General features: G+C 52.5%; 1 protein-coding gene across 4 annotated transcripts in view; it reads left to right on the forward strand.

Moving 5' to 3' along the window:
- Positions 1 to 15,050: 15,050 nt before the first annotated feature.
- Positions 15,051 to 20,081, forward strand: part of ROBO4 (roundabout guidance receptor 4) — an 88,479-nt gene continuing 83,448 nt past the window's right edge. The window contains exon 1 of one of the 4 annotated variants that reach the window (XM_043533866.1): positions 15,051 to 15,371. In XM_043533866.1, coding sequence (XP_043389801.1) covers positions 15,194 to 15,371 — 178 coding nt within the window. In that variant the 5' untranslated portion in view covers positions 15,051 to 15,193. The remainder of the gene's footprint in view (positions 15,372 to 20,081) is intronic. The other 3 variants (XR_006286959.1, XM_043533868.1, XM_037882464.2) reach the window with 3 other exon arrangements.

The following is a 20,081-nucleotide window of genomic DNA, read 5'->3' on the forward strand; positions in this document are numbered from 1 at the left end:
TTTTGAGCCTTTAACAAGGCCTGCAGCCTGGGGGTTTGCCAGGCTGGGGCTCCCCGTGCACTTCCCCAGCACTGCTGTGCTTCCGATATCTTGCTCCCAGGCAGCTAGCCCTTCCCACTGCAGGGCTAGAGTGAGACTCCTCCAGCTTCTGGCCCACAGCCCTCTTGTAAGGGTCAGCTGTGGCCCCAGCTGTGGCTGCTTCCCCCAATCAGCCTAGCTGTTCCGAGCCATAGCCCTCTCCAGGGCTGCTTTAACCCCTTTCGGGCCGGCGTGGGGTAACCACCCTGCTAGACCCAGCTAGTGCACCCGTCACATATTGGAAGAAAGTTTGGAAAGCATCCAGCGGAGGGCAACAGAAATGATTCGGGGGCTGGAACACATGACGTATGCGGAGAGGCCGAGGGAACTGGGATTGTTTAGTCTGCAGAAGAGAAGAATGAGGGGATTTGATAGCTGCTTTCAACTACCTGAAAGGGGGTTCCAAAGAGGATGGATCTAGACTGTTCTCAGTGGTAGCAGATGACAGAACAAGGAGCAATGGTCTCAAGTTGCAGTGGGGGCGGTCTAGGTTGGATATTAGGAAAAACTTTTTCCCTAGGAGGGTGGTGAAACACTGGAATGCGTTACCTAGGGAGGTGGTGGAATCTCCTTCCTTAGAAGTTTTTAAGGTCAGGCTTGACAAAGCCCTGGCTGGGATGATTTAGTTGGGGATTGGTCCTGCTTTGAGCAGGGGGTTGGACTAGATGACCTCCCGAGGTCTCCTCCAACCCTGATATTCTATGATCAGAATCTACCATATCCCTTGCTAAATTGTTCCAGTGGTTCGTTACCCTCATTGTTAAAATTTGCATCTTATTTCCCCTGTGAATTTGGCTAGCTTCAGTTTCCAGCTGTTGGCTCGCGTTCTGCCTGTCTGCTAGAGTGGAGAGCACAGAAATCATGTCTCCCCCTGTAGATACTGACAGACCATGATCAAGTCACCTCTTAACCTTCTGTTTTCAGTCTTACTGATTTTTGCATCACCATTTTGTCAGTTGATGGGTCACGATCTTTGCTCCAGTTGGATTAGCCCTGCTGCTCCGAAGGGCTCCGTCAGGTTCTGTTTCTCTTCGGTGGCTGTGTTACGTTAGGCTTTCCGTTGTGCACTGCAACCGGGGTCCCAAAGTCTGAGACCAATGTGTGGTTCTCTGCAGCTGCATAAATCTTCTCTTCTATGCATGAGCAAATGCCAGGCACATGCGGTCTTGTGAAGAAGACCTGAAATGTAGGTGGACTAAGCAGATGTATGGTAAGTCTGTGACATAGTTAGACGATGCTTCTTGGGTGTCCCTTTTTGTACTGCAGGGGTTTTAAACCTTGCTTACCAACTGAGGAGCTGTACTGAGTGCCATGCCATGGAAGGTGGATGATCTCCTGAGGGAGACAATTGATGTAGATTTTTAAGGCTCGAAGGAACTATTATGATTATCTAAGTTTTAAGGAAGTTGGAACCTCCATCACCATCCCAGGAATATGAGCATTTCGTCTCTGCCCATGTCTTCAGTGGGTGCTCCCCAGCCCATCCTGGCTGTCCCGTGTGTAACTCCCTGGAGAGCTGCCCATGATTAGCCCTGCCCCCAGGGGCAGCTGAGGGTATATTAGGATGCACTGACCTGGAGCTGCTTTGTTGGCCATGCCAAGAATGACTGCATTGTTTCTGAGCATGGAGACACTGAAGTGAATGTCATGGGATCGGGAGGCTCTTGCGCTGGGGCTGAATTTCTGACACATCTCTGTCTTTCCAGTAAACAGCCCTGGGTACAGAGTCCTGGGTACAGAGCCCAGGCCAGGATTCTTAGGGCATGAAATGCTTTGTTTTACTGCAGGGCGGAAGCCACACTGAACTGGATGGCTGGCAGGTGCGAATGCGATGCCTGCTCCCCTCCGCCCCCACAGATGGCTGGGAAGTTGTTGACCAGCCTTTATTTGCAGAATGAAGTAAATTTGAAGCCAGTCTGGGTGGTTTAATAAAAAGCCAGCAGGGGCATTCACAGACACTCAGTCAAAGGGCAGTGGGGACAGGTAATGTGAAGCTCGGTTAAGTTCATCCCCAGTCCCGCCTGGGGACAGTCTCTGGTTTGGACAGAATGCAACACCCATCTGTTTCGCATCAGAAATAGGGGGAATCTCAGCGGCTTAAACATGGCTCCCAGCGTCTCTGCCAGCCAGAGAATGCCAAGACACTTAGCCTTTCTCTAGGGGGCTGCAGCCTATGCCATGACTGTGAGACAGATGGATCCCTAATGTGGCTCCACAGTGATGTGGCACATGGCTGGGCACCACCTTACCCAGTGGAGACTTAAGCGGTCACACCAGGCTGTAGCTATGGAGGAGGAAGTACTGTCGTTCAAATCCCACATTTACTCTGGGGGCTGAAATTGCTCGTTCTGGTCTCATGCGAAAGGAGATGGTTTTCGAGTCAACGTTGGTTGGGGAGTGAAGGAAAATGAGCCCTGTTGGTGCTTGTTCGGTGTGTGCATCCACACACTGCTTTGGGTGACACTTTTGAGTCTGGCCTGTGCTCAAGGGGACACAGGAACTGGGATCATTTCAAAATGATAAACAAAGGGAAGGAATCATGTGCATTTACAGAGCATTTACAGAGCAGCCATCGTCGGAGAATTTCCCAGTGCTCTACATGGGTGGGTATCATTATCCCCCTGTCACCGGTGGAGAAACTGAGGCATGGAGCACATCAGGAGTTAATGGCAGACAGGGATCGAATTTTAATGGGACTTACTCCCAGTCCCTACTTGGTCTGCTAGCACGTGGTATCACAGTACTCCAGGTCCGTACCAGACATCATTTTCCTACCCATCTCTCTCCCTCTCTCCTTAGGGGCATTACCTGCTGCCCTCTTCCCTGCAGTGAAATGGGTTGTGCAGAGGAGAGCTGTCCTGCAGGGTTAATTACACACATACTGTGTACAACATATTTGGAGCAGGGTCATCGCATGTCTGCCCCTGAAGGTTAATGGCTGATCCCTTCATCTGCCCGTTTCTCCTGCTGCTCTGTCTCAGGAAGCTTTTACCTTTAAATCAAACACTTTAAGGTTGGCTGGGCCCATATAACTAAATGTTTTATGGCTCCCCAGGCAATTCAGAATGGAAAATGGATTCCCACTGGAAGAAGCAGAGCTCCCACATAAGAGGAGTGGCTGATTCTGAGAGGTTCATTTTATAGTCCCAACACTTGTCTCGCTGTTGAAGCAATTTGGGTGTTGGTTGTATTGGGAATGGAGACTAGAAGGTCACCAACGTCAAGTGACCCCTATTCCGGGCTCTATTAACCCCAATACCATCCCTTCCCTCTCCTTACCATTTTGCAGCTGCCAGAGGTGCTACCACCATAACCAATAGCAATGGAGTAAGGGGTGGTGCTTCCTCTTCCCAGCTAAACCTAGAGGCCCCAAGCCCGTGCGGTGTGAAGTAGGGAGTTTGGGTCACATGGAGGTTTGTGATCTGCTGAAAAAAATTGCCCCAGAATCAAACTCCTCTTTTATCAGCAGTAAAGAATGCCACAATATGCAGTGAAACACTTTTTCTGCAGCTGTAAAGAGTATATTAGGTAGCTAATGAGAGGTGTGCGGGCTGCTGGCTAGGATACCTGGCTCTGCTGCAGGAGCTTGATTTATTGTAGCAGGTTAAAGCCCTTCACGTCTGCTAGCCCAAAGGTTAGCAAGTGCTGCTGAAGAATAGAGACAAAGCACAGCTGTGGGTTTGCCTCTGGCTTGGGGCTACTCCTAATTCTAGCCTCATGTGGGGGTAGGGAGAGTGGAGGCTATGCTGATCAAAAACCTCATCTAACCTAATAATAAATGGGGTGTTAATCTCTTGTAGCACCCTGTGAATTCTACCCTCAGCCCTTTATAGCTTTCCCATGTCCCTTGGTGCCTCCATTGACTCTCACATTTCTCTTGCACCTGTAGGTGTTTGGAATGACTGTGAGGAGCAGCTGGAAGGCTCTGAGTGGGGAGACCAGGGTACCTTTACCTCCTTGTGCCTGTCCTGGGCTAACGGGCTGGCCTCCCTGCTGCAGAGATCACTCCTCTAGTCCAGGGAGCCCTCTCATGGTTTTCCTCAGCTCCTGTAGGCTCTTCAGAATGAGCAGATGCCTCAAAACACCATGGATGGGCTGGAGGCCTGGGCCGGACAATCAGGGAGGTGCGGATGGGAATGTGTACGGCATTCACAGCCCCTGTGCTCCCATGGATTCTAAACTGCCCCTCGATCTTCTCCACTCCCTGGGCTCCATGGGAGCGGAGAGGAGAGAGGAGCAAAGGCGACGGGGCAGGACAGCAGGAAAAGTGAGTTGGACTGATTCATTCTAAGCCCAGCGCAGTCACTGGGCCACAAGCGTCCAGAGCAAGTTTCCGCCAGGAAGAAACGCTCCCTAGTGTCTGCCCCCATGGCCAGAACCAGGATGCTCCTGCCCTCCCCTGCAGGGCCCTGTGGAAAGAACGCATCCCTGACAGCACTGCTTTGCTCCACCGCTCACCTGGCCCAGTCCCCTGAGCTCCCAGCTCTTGTTGCCTCTCTGAAGGGCCTTAGGGCAGAGTGCATGTGGCACCATCTCCAGCTGGGAGGGGTCATTTTCAGCAGATGAGAGGGGCGCCTTTCCTGGCCCTCCATTGCTCAGAGCTCAGCGCAGGAGCCAGCCGCTCACAGCCAGTGCTGTTTCCTAGCTTCACCTGATTACCAAGCTCTGTGTGAGGTAACAGGGTATGGAGGCCTCCACCCCAACGTCACCGGTTCAGATATGGCTTCAGATGGCAGTGACTAGGGGCTGGCTGTTGGGGGGCTGTGTGATCTGAGTTTGTGCCTCTCAGTCCAGCTCCTAGCGGACAGGTGTCCGTATCCCCAGCTCTACCTCCCCAGGTGGCCCCTGGCGACAGGCCCAGCAGAGAGGCCAAGCACTGGTGAAGGGGGCCTGGCCCCTCCTCCATGCAGTCAGGGCCGAGGGGGCGCGGGAGCAGGTATTGCCACTGGGCTTGTGCTGCAGTGCACTCTCTGCGCCCAGCCCTAGACAGGGGCCTCCGCTCACCAGCCACCCCTTCCCCCCAGCCTGGGCTGGGGCTCTGCAGGGCAGCATGGCTGCAGCGCTGCTGGGTTCCAGCTAGTCCCAGTTGCTGGAAGGGCTCTTTGGGGACACAGGCAGCGGGGCTGCAGTTGCTCTAATTTGTGCCAGGGTCAAGCTCCAGAATAGGGGAAGCCCCAAGCTGGCTTAAAGCCAATTCCGCTCTGTTCCTGCCACAGGTGCAGAGACTCAGGCCCTGAGCACCACCATGGCTATGTGGCCTGGGTTAGTGTCCCCATGGCCACACCAGGGCCCTTTGCTTAAACCATTATTGGACCGGGATCCTTGGGCACCAGGAGGTGGAAAAGCTCCAAGGAATGTGGCTCAACTGAGGCATCTAAACCGATTTCTAGTCTAGGGCATCTACCCCTGCAGGATTAGCACCCACATAAGCCCCAGCTCTGCCCCAGGGAGGAAGTGAGATAAACCCCAGAATCCAGAGAGCTGGTCTGGAGCCAGTCCCTGTCGTGTGCCCCAGGAGAGCAGGCCTCAGCTGTACAGCGAGCCTGCAGCCCACGGGGCTTTGCCTAGACCCTGGCATTGGGAATGGGCCCTGGTGGGGAAAGCTAGGAGGGTTAAATGCCCCGGGGGCAGCCTGGGTCACTGCAGAGGCAGACTGGGGGGGCCCTGGAGCGATCTCAGAGGCTGCGCAGCAATTGGCGGCTGCAGGCCCACACAGCCATTCTCCTGGCTCCACCTTCACCAGCCCATCTCCAGCGTGGCAGCTCCCCCGGCTCCGCAGCGCCCTGCCTCGTTCACACACCTCCCCTCCCCCCCCCCCCGCCACTCCCCCAGACGAGTGGGAAAATCAGTGGAACAAAGCGGGGCTGGAGCAGTATTTCACTGGGGGCTCGGAGCAGCCCCCTTTGTCAGGTGCCAGCTGGGAACGAGGCACAAAGAGAAGCCCCTTCCCTGCAGCCCGGGCCACCTCCATTGAGCTGCAGTCAAGCAGAAGTCGGTCGTAGCCTCACCGCATGGCTTTGCTCTTTGTTGAAGCACAAGCCCCCCACCCCACCGGGTGGCTTGCCCCCTCCCCGACATGCCCCCCTGGACTGGGCAGCCTGCGCATGAGGTGGCCGTTCTCTGTTAACCAACTCCGGGAAACATCCCCGCACTGCACCCTTCCTTTCAGGGCGCCGGCGTGGCAGCGGGGAGGCGACTGGGCCAGCGCCCGGGGATGGCCCACCGGTCGCCATGGGAACAGTAAGCTCCCTGGGGAAGAAAGGCCCCCCCCAACGCGCTCACCTGCAGGGAGGGGGCGGGGGGGCAGGGGGGGCTTTCCCTTCCCTCGCGAGCTGTCAGCGCGCAAACCAGGCCAACAAAGGCCGGCGGCTCTGGGCAAATGGCGTCTCCTCGGGAGGCATCCGAAAGCCCCCCGTCCTCCTGGGGGGATGATTAGGGACCAATTTAAAGGTCGACCCCGGATTAAAAAGGGCCCCTGCTGCTCGGCGCTGTGCGGGGCAGGCAGGAGTGTGTCTGCACAGCCCCCACCGCGCCGGTTCACAGGTGAAAGCCGGGGGGGGGGGAGGGGGGCGGACGTGCTCCTGGGCAGGCGGCAGCTGGGCTGAGAACGATCAGACGGGGAGGGAGCCCCTTCCGCTGCCAGCCCCAGTCGGGGCAGGGCACAAAGGCCTGTACAGCCTCCAGCCCTCACTGCGGGTTATGGGTAACGGATCCATGCACCGTCCTTTGTGTCAGTCGGGGGGGGGGGGGGGGGGAGTGAGGGTGTGCCTAGTGGGCAGAGCTGGCAGTCAGGCCGCAGGTTCAATTCCTGGCTCAGCTGCTTACTCCCTGTGAGAACTTGGGCTCGTCACTCGGCCTCTCCGGGGCTCAACTTCCCCACTGCAGCATGAGAATGACAAGGGCCTGTGAGTGTTTGGAGATTCTCTGCTGGAAGGGGCTATAGCACAGTGATGAGCCCGGGACAGAAAGACAGACAGCAGTTCGCACTAATGAGCCCGGACAGACAGACAGACAGACAGCAATACACAGAGATGAGCCAGGACAGACAGACAGACAGCATACCTGCACCTGCTGGATGTGTGTGGCACATACTGGGTTGTGTACATACCTGCACGTGCTGTCTATCTGCAGTTGTGTGCATCACACTGATGGAAGACAGCAGGGCCCCCGACTTCCAGAATGTTCTGTGGAAGTAGGAAATGAGAGAAAGAGATTTTTGTGTAGCCACCTTGGTTCTGTAGAAACAGAGCAAAAGTTAGGCTAACTATAACCCTAATAACGCGAGACTTGCAAAGGCAGGACTGGTGAAAGCATACAGAAAATTGCTAAGCTGTCTGACCTTGTTTTTAGACAAAATAGAATGTAGTGGTAGCAGAATATCATTAATAATAATAAGATATCAGGAAGGAAAATGTATGAACAAAGTGCAATTGCTATTTGTCAATGCATGTAACGAAAACTATAAATATTTGTGATAAACCGCTTGTTGTTTGGAGACTTGTCTAAGGCCAGGGTAACTCCTGCCTTGCAGTCTCCCCCTGCAATTGCTTGAAATAAAACTTGTCTCTGACTTACTGCGTCCAAACAGAGAGAGAGGATTTGATTTCTTCCAGAGTTCCATTACTGCCGTGTTCTCCTTCACAGCTGTCTAACCTAGAAACTTTAAGGTGCACAAAGCCCTTTGCACAGCAACTTCCCTGTACAAGCTGCTGACACAAAAGTCATGATTCTCCATTGCCCTGCACCTTGTGAATTTACACCAGTGCAAATTGAGTGGAAAATGTTCCCAGCTCAGAATGGTTTTTCACTGAGTTTAGCGCACTCACTTGGGACCCTACGGTGTCGCCTTCCTGCCCTGTACTGGCCACCTGCATCATCAGGCTGTGTGCAGAAGGAACAGTGAATGGAGGGGGGAGCAGGCTAAGGCCCCTCTGCCTTGTCCCTGTACTGGCCAGTGCAGTGGAGCAGGTGTGGAGGTGGAAGGGAGCTTGGCAAGGAGAAGGGCTAGTGCAGTGTATTTGCCGCACAGAGCAGAGGGGAAGCTGGGCCCAATGTCAGATGCTCCAGGGCTCTATGATGCCCCAGCTGTGCTCCTGGGCCAGTGCGGAGCTGCATGGCTCCTCACTCAGGCTGAGTCACATGGTGTCAGTTAGGGCTGGTCAAAATGTTTTCATTGGCGCTTCTCAGTGGCAAATGGGTTTCTAGTGAAGCAAAGATTTGCAGGGGAAGTGTCTGCTCGCAGCCAGAGACTTTTGGTGGGCAGCTTCAGAGGGAAATGAACATTTACACAAAAATGAACAAGAAATGGGTTTTGTTGAAATTTGCCACCCAGCGTTAGTGTCACTCCATCCCATGGTGATTTATGGGGGGGAACAGGCGCTCTCAGCTCCTGGGAGCTGCCCAATGTACCGACCGTCCCCTTGGGGAACCCAGCCCAGCCCTAGATGGCCAGGCAGTGGGACATGCTGACTATGGGAAACTGAAGCAACACAAGAGGGGGCTGCTGGAAAGTTGGCTCCTTCCTGGGAATCAGCAACCAAGGCAGCCTCCCATGTGTGTAACTCCAAGAGACTCCATATTAATCAAGACTTTGCTGACTGACACCTTCCTTTAACCCCTTAGTGACCAGCCATACCAGCTCTGCCAGGCCCCTACATCTGTATTACTCCCTCCCTCACCCTTACAGCTGGTAACAGGTGGAAGGGCATAGCCCTCCCATTTTTAAAAGTGATGGGGCCCTGGCCCCCTTGTTCCGGCACCCCTGGTGCTGACCCCCGTCAGCCCTGCTGGAGAAGCCTGGTGGATACCCAGGGTGCAGTAGCCCAGGGCCCGTGCTAAGGGTGAGAGAGCTGTAGCATTCTGTCCTGGGACAGGTGAGAGCAGGAGGCCCGACACTGCAAGGCTGCACTCAGTGAAGCCAGAGGTCCAGTGACTCCAGTAACGGGGACATCTCGGTGGCAGTGCATGTGGAATGGGGAAGTGGGGAAGTTCCAGCAAGTGACGACAGCAGTAGAAACAAGTATTGTAGAAAGAATCATAGAATCATAGAATATCAGGGTTGGAAGGGACCTCAGGAGGTCGTCTAGTCCAACCCCCTGCTCAAAGAAGGACCAATCCCCAATTTTTGTCCCAGATCCCTAAATGGCCCCCTCAAGGATTGAACTCACAACCCTGGGTTGTGAAATACAAGAGAAATACAAGAGAAAAATGTTCTCTTTGGGAGAAGAGAAAAGGACCGACAGAGACGGTGAGTTGTGAACACCTCAAGGAAGAGGAGCTAGGGGAGCTGTCCAGGGAATCATAGAATCACAGACTATCAGGGTTGGAAGGGACCTCAGGAGGTCATTTAGTCCAAACCCCTGCTCAAAGCAGGACCAATCTCCAACTAAATCATCCCAGCCAGGGCTTTGTCAAGCCTGACCTTGAAAACCTCAAAGGAAGGAGATTCCACCACCTCCCTAGGTAACGCATTCCAGTGCTTCAACACCCTCCTAGTGAAAAAAGTTTTTCCTAACATCCAACCTAAACCTCCCCCACTGCGACTTGAGATCATTACTCCTTGTTTTGTCATCTGGTACCACTGAGAACAGACTAGATCCATCCTCTTTAGAACCCCCTTTCAGGTAGTTGAAAGCAGCTATCAAATCCCCCCTCATTCTTCTCTTCTGCAGACTAAACAATCCCAGTTCCCTCAGCCTCTCCTCATAAGTCATGTGTTCCAGACCCCTAATCATTTTTGTTGCCCTCCGCTGGATGCTTTCCAATTTTTCCACATCCTTCTTGTAGTTTGGGGCCCAAAACTGGACACAGCACTCCAGATGAGGCCTCACCAATGTCGAATAGAGGGGAACGATCACGTCCCTCGATCTGCTAGCAATGCCCCTACTTATACAGCCCAAAATGCCATTGGCCTTCTTGGTAACAAGGGCACACTGTTGACCCATATCCAGCTTCTCGTCCACTGTAACCCCTAGGTCCTTTTCTGCAGAACTGCTGCCTAGCCATTTGGTCCCTAGTCTGTAGCAGTGCATGGGGTTCTTCCGTCCCAAGTGCAGGACTCTGCACTTGTCCTTGTTGAACCTCATCAGATTTCTTTTGGCCCAATCCTCCAATTTGTCTAGATTCGTCTGTATCCTATCCCTACCCTCCAGTGTATCTACCTCTCCTCCCAGTTTAGTGTCATCTGCAAACTTGCTGAGGATGCGATCCACACTATCCTCCAGATCATTAATGAGGATATTGAACAAAACCAGCCCGAGGACCGACCCTTGGGGCACTCCACTTGATACCGGCTGCCAACTAGACATGGAGCCATTGATCACTACCCGTTGAGCCCGACGATCTAGCCAGCTTTCTAACCACCTTATAGTCCATTTATCCAGCCCATACTTCTTTAACTTGCTGGCAAGAATACTGTGGGAGACTGTATCAAAAGCTTTGCTAAAGTCATCCACTGCTTTCCCCCCTCTAAACTAAACTCTGGAGAGCTTAAAAGGACAGAGCTTTGCTGCACGAAGCTGTCCAAAGGCAGAGCGGGTCAGGAGCTGGGAGAGGGTCCCGGCTCTCTTGCAGGGCATGCTGGTGCCCCAGGAGACACAGGCCATAATGGACCAGCAGGGATGGCAAGGCTGCAATGAGGTGCCAGAGGGAGGTATGCAGGAGGATGTCAGGAGCATATGCAGTGACCAGAGCAGTGACCAAGCCCCATCCAGTCACAGCGCCCCACGTCTGCAGTGGGAAAAACTGCAGCTAAGGAAAGCGAAGTCGGAGTGGCAGAGGCTGACTGACTATGAGTGGGAGAGCGCAGAGCGGGACTGGCCCCAACAGCCTGAGGAGAAGCCGCTTTGCTGGGTGTGCTAGAGAACACCAGCCCAAGGTGGCACAGCACCAAAGCAAGACTGACAGACAAAGCAGGAGCTGGCCCTTGAGCATATGAGGAGCCAGAGATCTGGGGAACCAATAAGCAGGGGCAGGGCATGTCATGCTAACTTCGCAATCAGCAGAGATGCTCAGCTGTTGCCCAGTTTAAGGAGGGGGACATATTGCTGCCTATTTCCCCGCCTTTGAAAAGCCTTGTGACTTGAATCGGGTTCCCTCCATTTTCTCCCCCCTTATTGGGGCAAAGCTGTAGACGCCTACAGCCAAATGGATGGCTCAGACTGCAGGGATTATGAGCAACTTCAAGTGGCGTTGCTGCTTAAATCTGAACTGACTCCAGAGGCTGATAGGACAAAGCTTCAGGGCATTCAAAAGAATAAGGGGATGACTTCTATGGAGGTGGTGAGTCAGCTGGGGGATTACCTCCACAAATGGGGCAAAGGGAAGGGAGTCTCTCCCCTAGCCGAGCCGTCACACCCTTAGCGCTGAAAGCCCCAGCATTACTACAACTTGCCGGGGTGGAAGATGCAACAGACAAAAAGGAAGAGCCATGCAAAGGCCAGGGCCTGCTACAATTGACATGGAGTTCTCTACAGCTTGGCTGGTGACCTGCTCTGGCATGACCAGACTGGACTATGCTGGCTACTAAACCCAACTGTGTCTGGAAAACGCTGCACGGGTGTCACTGCAAATACTGGCTGAGGTGCACTAGTCCCTGAAGTGTGAAGTGTATACGAGTCTCCACCAGGAGCCTGTCTCCATTGGATGTGCTGGGTGGAGCTCACAGTGTGAAGCCGGAGTGCTGGAGCCTAGGAGTGTGGCCTGCCCTGAAGGATGAGTTGGGCTCCTCAGCGGGGCTGCCACATGGCAGGGGTTCCTCCAAGACGTTATTGAAAAGCTGGGGAATGGCACCGATCCTGTGACATCGGTACAGTGTATCCATTTGGGTTCAAGGTATAAGCTATACCAGCACAAGTGGTCTTGCCAGTGTAAGCTCTGTCTGCATGAGGAGAGTTTGCCCGTCATCTTCTTTCATATGTGATAGTGGAACAGTGAAAGCAATGGAGTGGCTGCAGTTGGATCTTAAGGTCTCTTATCCAGTCCAGAGCAGAGGGGGTAGCCATGTGAATGGCTCCGACACCTCCAGGGTGAACATGGATTGGCCAGTTGTCTGTGATGTGTCCGACATTTTGCACCATGCCACAGTCGCCATTCGGCAATTCCCTCACTTTCCCTCTATGGAGTAAGCATGCACAGGTTAGAGCTGTCTGTACCTGCCAGGGGAGGAAAGCCCGGCACTTGCACAGTTGGGTCATTGATTACATTTTTGTTTGGTGCATTGGCAGCTGTTCAGACTTCAGACCATCTTCTGTGAACATCCTTCTCTTCCACAAGGAGGGTTGGGCCACAAGACCAGATGGGTTTTCTTGATTTGGGTCGGTGGCAAGGAGGCCATTCTCGGCCAGGGTGGGCCGGTCGTGTGGGATTTGCCAGGATCTTTATGTACTCCCTAGCTGTCGCAGCATCTTGTCAGATATTTGCCGGCGCAATGTTAGCCAGCACTGATAGCCATGGAAGTGGCGTGGATGTGAGAGTTTGCACTTCCATGGCTATCAGTGGATGGACCAATGTAGCTAAACTGGCAAAGCCCTTCTAGTTAGACTGAGCCTCCGAAAGAACAGAGTTTGACTTTCAGCTCCAGGGCAAGTTTGCAGGGCAGGCAGTTGGAAAAGCAGCCCTGTGATGGATGTGGAGACACCGAGAGACAAGGCCCACACAGAGCCCATGACGCCATTTCTATAGCATCCCTTTTCAGACCGTAAGTCTGCTGTAAGGTCAGGTGGTGATGCTCCAGCAGCAACCACAGCTCAGCCCTCCCCCACACGTCACAGGAAGGCTTTGCATTGCTCAGTCTCACACACACACTCCACGGTCGTTGCTGTAATTAGATCCGGTAGAATGATTCCATTTGTATAAATCATTTTTGTCTGTTCATGTCCTGATCCTGGTCTCTAGGAGCCTCTTCGTTACTCATAAGTATTCACCAAATCTTTCCTGTGGACAACTGTAGCCCCCATTCACTCCAGCAAGTTCCTCTTCATTATTTGTAGCATGTGTCCAGCCACTCAGTCCTGTGTCTGCTCTCTGACTGGACTACAGACACTTCCTAAGCAGGAGAGTAATTAGCCACACCGTCCCACTCACACTGGGGCTAAAGTTCATGAGACTCTGACTTTTGGTGAGTACCAAAGACAATTGAGGTCATTGCTGATAATCGGCCAAGCACAAGCTCCCAGTGCAGCATTGTGACAAAAGGTGCTGACGTGACCCTGGGATGTATAAAAGGGAAATCAAGCAGCACCAGGGAGTTGGGGGTTAGCTCTGTACTGGGCACTAGTGAGACCATTACTGAAATGGCATCCACACAGCCAAAGGATATTGATAAATTGGAGCAGGTTCACAGAAGAACCACAAGAATGAATGCCCGATAGTGAGAGAGATTGAAGGGGCTCAATCTATCTAGTTTAACAACGGGAAGACTAAGATGCTCTTTGGTCGGGATCTACAAGTGCCTACACGGGGAGATTTCTGAAAGTAGACAACTCTCTAATCTCCCAGCAAAGGCAGAATTGAGCCAATAGCTGGACGCTGATTCTGGACAAATGCAAACTGGAAATAAGTGTTTCACAGCGAGGGGAATTAGTCACTGGAACAGCTTACCCAGCAATGCAGCTAAGGCTCCATCTCCGGAAACCTTTACCTCGAGGTCAGGTGTCCCTGTGTGAAAGCTCCGCTCTCGCTCACCCACAAGTGCTGGGCTGGAGGCAGGAATCAGTGTGGGGGGAGATGTCTCTGGCCTGGGCTATGCAGAGGGTCAGGCTGGATGGACAGGATGGGCCCTTCGGGCCTTGTCAGCTCTGAATCTACAGGAGTGCACTGAACTCACCGCAGACATCTATCAGCCAGGCTGTGACTCCTTCTGTGCATTGTTTGGCTGTGTCACGATGGGCCCAAACCAAACCCACAACTGGGCAGCCCTGGGCGATGGGGAAGGAAGCTTGTCTGTTCACGGGCCACGCTGGAGTTGTGCGGTCCAGCAGCCCCACGCTTTGGGCACTTTCAAGTTTGGGGTCAGCCCTCCAGGTGCTAAGCCACAGAGATGAGGTGAGGCGGCTCTGCCTCTGGAGCTGAGGCGGGGTGCTGATGGCTCTGCTCGCTGGGGGCAGGCAGGCGCCCGGAGGAGAGGGCTTTGCTTGTTGGGAGTCTGCATTCTGGGTGGGCGGATGGCTGGGCGGGGAGGAGCTCGGAGGAGCTGGGAAGATAGATGGCTTTGCACAGGAGCTAACTAGGTACAAATCTCTTTCATTTAATTATCTTTGTTAAATCTTTCTGAGTGAATAAAAAGTCCCAGAAAACAAGGGAAAAGGGAAAATGGGCTGGAGAGAAACTGGGTTGAGCCATAAGAACAAAAGGAGCCTCCATGATTTTCAGCAGTGGAATGATGAAATAATTGGAGCCAGTGCAATAACTGTAATTGTAACCATTTAAAGTGCCTGTCTCCTTGTGACAAATGAACATGTCGCAGGCCCCCTCCAAGCTGCCCCGTCTCACACCAGTTTGACAAAGGAGCAGCCGACAAGCGGTTAAATCTATCAGGGGACGGTCAATTTTGTTTGAAAACAGCCTTTTCTAAAGCAGGAGGCATTCCTTTATGGAGCCAGTCTCGCTGGGCCGGCTGAGAGCGCAGGCACGGCAGAGAAAGGGGTTAAAGGCAGAGATGGCTGGTGCTGAGAAGGAACCACAAAGACGCTGTTTGCCTTTTCTCCACTGATCAGTTAATTTAGTTCTTCACAATATTGCGCCCAACTCCTGGTGGTGCTGCCCCCCCTCGCTGTTCTGATGTCACAGATGGTGCGGAGAAAGCAGCCCCTGTGGCGCCACGCAGCCCCCGCACAGCATGGGGCCTACATGCCTTCCTCCCCCATTGTCCACGACTTCAAAAAGAAGAAGGGGGGAAAAAAAGGAGGAAAAAAAGTACAAAAGCAGCTGAAAAACATGCTTCATAACAAATTCCCAATACCTTCCCCAGCGGCGGGGCTGGAGCCAGGCAGAGGGGAGAGCCGCGCAGGCAGGGCGGGGGCAGGAGCCTCGCCTTTGGATCCTTTGACTGGAAAGAATTTCTTGTGGGAAGTTGCTTCTCGGAGCCAGGATCTGGCTGGGAGCGTTTCTCCTCGAGATGCTCTCGGCACTCCTCCTGCTGGGCTTGGCTTCCCTCCCCTGGGGCTGGGGCTCCCAGGTGTGCCCGTGTCCCTGCACCTGGCCAGAGGGACAGGGCAGGAGGGGCCTGCAGGGGCCCAACAGGCAGACGAGGCAGCTCCAGCACCACCAGCCCAGGCACCGGCACCGGCTGCGAGGTAAGCGCCTTTCACCAGACTCCTGAGTCCCACAGCCGGCTTGGCTCGAGGCAGGCAACCCGCGGAGCAGCACACCCCACCAACACCTGGCTGCCCCAAGTGGCTGTTGTCACTGCAGCGCTTGTGGGGAGAGCCGCCAGGCTGAGGGATGGTTCTTTTACTTCCTCTCACCTCTGGGGAATCATTCGGCTGAGAGGATGCTGCACCCCAGGGATTTAGAGGCTGGTGAAAGAGACTCCAAATATTTACCTCCTTGTAAACGCTTGTCTCCGCCGGTATGTGCAAGCAATGGCTGAAGGGACAGAAAGGGAGGTCTGGGTGATCGCGTGGGTCAGAGCAATGATTGGGGTTGATATAGTAAAGGGGGTGAGTACTGGTGATGGGGGTAGGAGTAGTGACTGCACTGGGAGATCTGGTGTGGCGGCGCTGGATTCTCCAAGCGCAGGGAGGAAAGCTGCTCGTTTGTTATTATTATTTATTCTTTGTTAGATACCAGTGCTCAGAGCCATTCATGGCAAACAGACAGTCCCTGCCCCAAAGAACTTACAAGCTAGGAGACAGGATGTACTGGGAAATCCAGGGGAAGAAATAACTCGGAGAGGGAGGAACTCAAAACTGGTGGGCACCACAAGGTGTTTTGAGGGGGATTTGATCATATTTGTCCTTGAGTGTTCCCACTGCCGCCACCTCCAGTCCTCATAGATACTGCATCTCTTTCCCTTGTTTCCTAGCAGCTCTTCAGTTAAAAGCCAGGTAGGTGAATCAATGCACTGTTTCTCAGCAAAGTTTCAAGAGCCTGACACTTCCCAGTAAAATGGTGATCAAACTAATGACCGGGGTCTGGGGGACAACTGGAGAAGAGAGGTGTAATTACCATGCCACGTTAGAAGAGACCAAGGCGGTCAGACAGGAGGAAGTTTTTCCATTTGTACTGACCAATCATTAACCAGTTGCCTAGGTCAGTCTCTGTCCTGAAAGTCAGTGACCAGCCAGGACCTTCTCTTTATTCTTCATGGCTTTCAAAGCTGATCCCCCAAAGCTCAGATCACCTGATTTCAGAGCTGTACTTGTGACCCAAGCCCCAAGAACTTCCAGGGGGCTCACACAGATCCTTTATATCGGGGGTTCTCAAGCTGGGGGTTGTGACCCCTCAGGGGTCACAAGGTTATTACATGGGGGACGTGAGCTGTCAGCCTCTATCCCACTCCCTGCTTCGCCTCCAGCATTTATAGTAGTGTTAAATATAAAAAATGTGTTTTCAATTTATAAGGGGGGGTCACACTCAGAGGCTTGCGGTGCAAAAGGGGTCACCAATACAAAAGTTTGAGACTACTGCTTTACGCCCTCAGAAACTAACAGCAGGAGAAAACACTGCTATTGGACAGAACGCGGGAACGTTTTCCTCTGGGACGTGTGCACAAATGCTGCCACCCAGCTTGGCTTTCACACAGATGGTGTGCACGGTGCACACACAGCGTGCACCCAGCAGGGTGAATCAGCCAACCCCTCGAGCACCCTGGCGTAATTTCTTTTTTCTGCAGACTGGAAAAGCTGACTTCTGCCAATCCAAAGCCTGTGTCTGAGGCACACTGCAGGTAATACAACAGCACAGCACTGTTTGCCTTGCTGCATGTCTGAGGTACTCCTTAGACCATTTCTCAGCTATCTATTCCTGTGGCCTCTAAATATCAACACTCCAGGCTGTGGCTGCCTGGCCCTTCTTGCCCTGCATTGCCCGGTATGTGACATCAGAGGACGATCACAGATGACTGGCAGGAGAGCAGGGGGCACCAGTTCTTGTCCACTGTGGTAGTGGGCTTCCTTCCTTTAGGGATAGGGTTTGGCAAAGGAAAGGAACTAGCCCTGCCCCAGGAGGTGACCTGGCCACCCACACTGGTGGTTTGGAGATTCCAGCTCTGCTCATGGACATTCCTAGCACCAGGTTTAAAGCCAGAGACTGCGCATGTTTGGTTTGAGATCTGGGACCTGTCATGTACACCTTGTACACAGTAGGTTGCAGGGCTACAGTAGCAGGTACAGACTGACTACAGAGCTCCCTTCCCAGAGAGATGCTCACCAGATGTGCTCATTGGAGATTCGCTTAATAAGTTTTTTACGCACTGCATCACCTAGTGGCTGAACCATGTAATACCGTCTAGCATTCTGCTAGGAATGGCAGCTGCCTCCTCCAGAATCACTTTGGTCCATTGTGCATGAAGATCAAGAGTCTTAAATGCAGAATGGGCTTCCCTGACTCCAGCAGCTCTGCCACGTTAGTCTGCAGCTGGATCACAGACAGCTATTCTCCTGCTCCCCATTCCTGGAGCCTGCTGCCCCGCTCTGCAAGCTCCGAGTAGACCAAAAGCAGCGGATATTTGTCATGTCCTGCATGCGGAGACGCAGGCCCTTGCAGTGGGAATGTGATCACAGAGGGTGGCTTAAAGCTTAGAGCTCTTGTAACACTTTGCAACTGATTGTGGATGAATCCTGAAGTGAAACCCTTTCCAAGCCCTGCACATGGGAGGAAGGACGACTCATGTGAGTCCAGGATTACAGGATCCCTACATCATTCTGGTTGTGTAAGAAAGTTAATGAACTTACTGTGTTTATAAATACTGACTGTGACACTGCAGCACATATTCTTCACAGTTGTATGATTATGATGTAATTATGACATAATTGTGATGCATTTTGTACAAGACGGGTCATGTGAGGTGTCATTGGAAAAGTTATGATTTGCTAAATATGGTTATCCTATTTGTATGCATGTATCCCTTTTGTATCTGAAGTTATGAATACTGACTATGTATCTGTATTCCAAACGTGCCTACTCTGAGTAACACCCACAGCTAGCCTTTCAGGTACAACAATGAAGAAGCTAGACAGGGCTGATGGCCCATCAGCAAAGACAATGGGCTATGAAAGGACTTAGCCTTCCTGTAAATGTTTCAGCTGCCCTGTAAGTAATGGCTGCTATGACTCAGCAAGGGTATGTGACCAGACCACATGACACTAAACTCCATTTTGGGTACCTGTATTTTTCCACAAACTGGGCTGGGAACTGAATTTGGAACAAAGGGTTCCCGCCATATAGTAAAGCTATATTAGGTGGGGTGTGACATCACCTGGGGACCTCACTCCCCACACAAGAACACTCCTGGAAACATCTGAGAAACAAAGACTGAACTGGGGGAAGTGCTGGTCCCAGGCTAAAAGGATGTCTAGCCTGTGTATGGAAACCTGGTGGACTGCTTGTATCATCAGCCAGGGTGAGAATTTGCTAATTCATATCCAGTCTTTCTGGTATCTTAGGCTTAGTTTGTAGTTTTGTTTATTTGCAAGATAATCTGCTTTGATCTGTTTGCTATCCCTTATAATCACTTAAAATCTATATTTTTGTAGTTAATAAACTTGGGGATTTTTTGCTATATCTAAACCAGTGTGTTTTTCAGTGAAGTGTCTGGGGGGAAATCTCAGCGTGGTTAACACAAGTGTGCATATTCCTCTCTACATTGAGGGAGGGGAAAACTGAGTAATAAATTCATACTGGTCGGGGTTTTGACCAGGGCAGGATGATAGAGCTCTGGGGTACAAGGCTGGGAAGCTGGGGGTATCTTGGCTGTAGCCTCTCTATTGTTGGTTCATTCAGTGGCTGGTCAGAACCTGCATGTAACTGCAGCTGGGTGTGTCCCTGCCTGTGTGAATGCTGGTGGGAGTGTAGACCCAGAGTGGTCTGCAGATTGTCACAGCAGTACAGTGCTGAGAGGGAGCCCAGGCTGGTGAGTCAGTGGGCTCAGTGGTACCCCAGTTCCAGGTGGCACCCCAGGAGGAACCCATCACACCAACTTCTTCTCACCTGCCCCATATTTCCTAGATAAGAAACTCCTCTCTAAGAATTTAAGTTGCACCTGCCTTATTTTCTATATTATGCATCAGTGTAACTGGCTGAGATTAAATAGCATCTTTATTGTTATCACCGATAGCTGGGAGATGTGTGCTTTGTACTCGTGGCTGATTTTTGTAACTAAGGAGAGGCTGCACAGAGTCGGGTCTGTTCATGCAGTGAGCGCCTGCCATTGGAATAATCCTCTCTGTCTGTATGTAAAGGTATGGGGAGCCTGGCTGGCTGACGACAAAAGGAAAGACTCTGCTCTGTGTGTGAAACGCTGTCAGCTTTTCTTTTTTCAGAGTTCTTTTGTGACTTGTTGGCTTGCAGCTGGAGCAGCACTTGGTTGTTTGGGGCTGGGTGTGCTGAGAACATGTCCTTATGGGGTATTCCTCCAGCAGGATTTCTGACTGTGTGTGCGTTAGAGAGACTTTAGCGACTGGGCCTCTAGGGCATCGCTGAGTGACAGTCGACACAAAGTCAAGTTTCAGAGGGGGTGAATTTACTGACTCATTGTCTATGCAAGAGGACAGAGTCCTTCACAGCAGGATCCTCAAAAGGGGTTGTGGGACTTAGGGGCACAGGTCTCCATGACTCTCAGTGGGACTTGGGCTCCGGATGCCATCTGGCACCCACACCTGGGAACTGGGTTCTTTAGTATTTATTCCTATGACTACTGGTCAGGTGTGAGTTCTTACCTCTGACCACGTGCTCAGCCCTGGAGAAGACACGAATGAAGCCAGTCCCTCCCTAAGGAGCTCACATCTCACAGTGATCATGTTTGCATACTCTGATGGATGGCAGTGGGACAGGGCGTTGCTTAT

The sequence above is a fragment of the Chelonia mydas genome, chromosome 22 (assembly GCF_015237465.2).
Source record: "Chelonia mydas isolate rCheMyd1 chromosome 22, rCheMyd1.pri.v2, whole genome shotgun sequence".
In the NCBI taxonomy this organism is placed as follows: Eukaryota; Metazoa; Chordata; order Testudines; family Cheloniidae; genus Chelonia; species Chelonia mydas.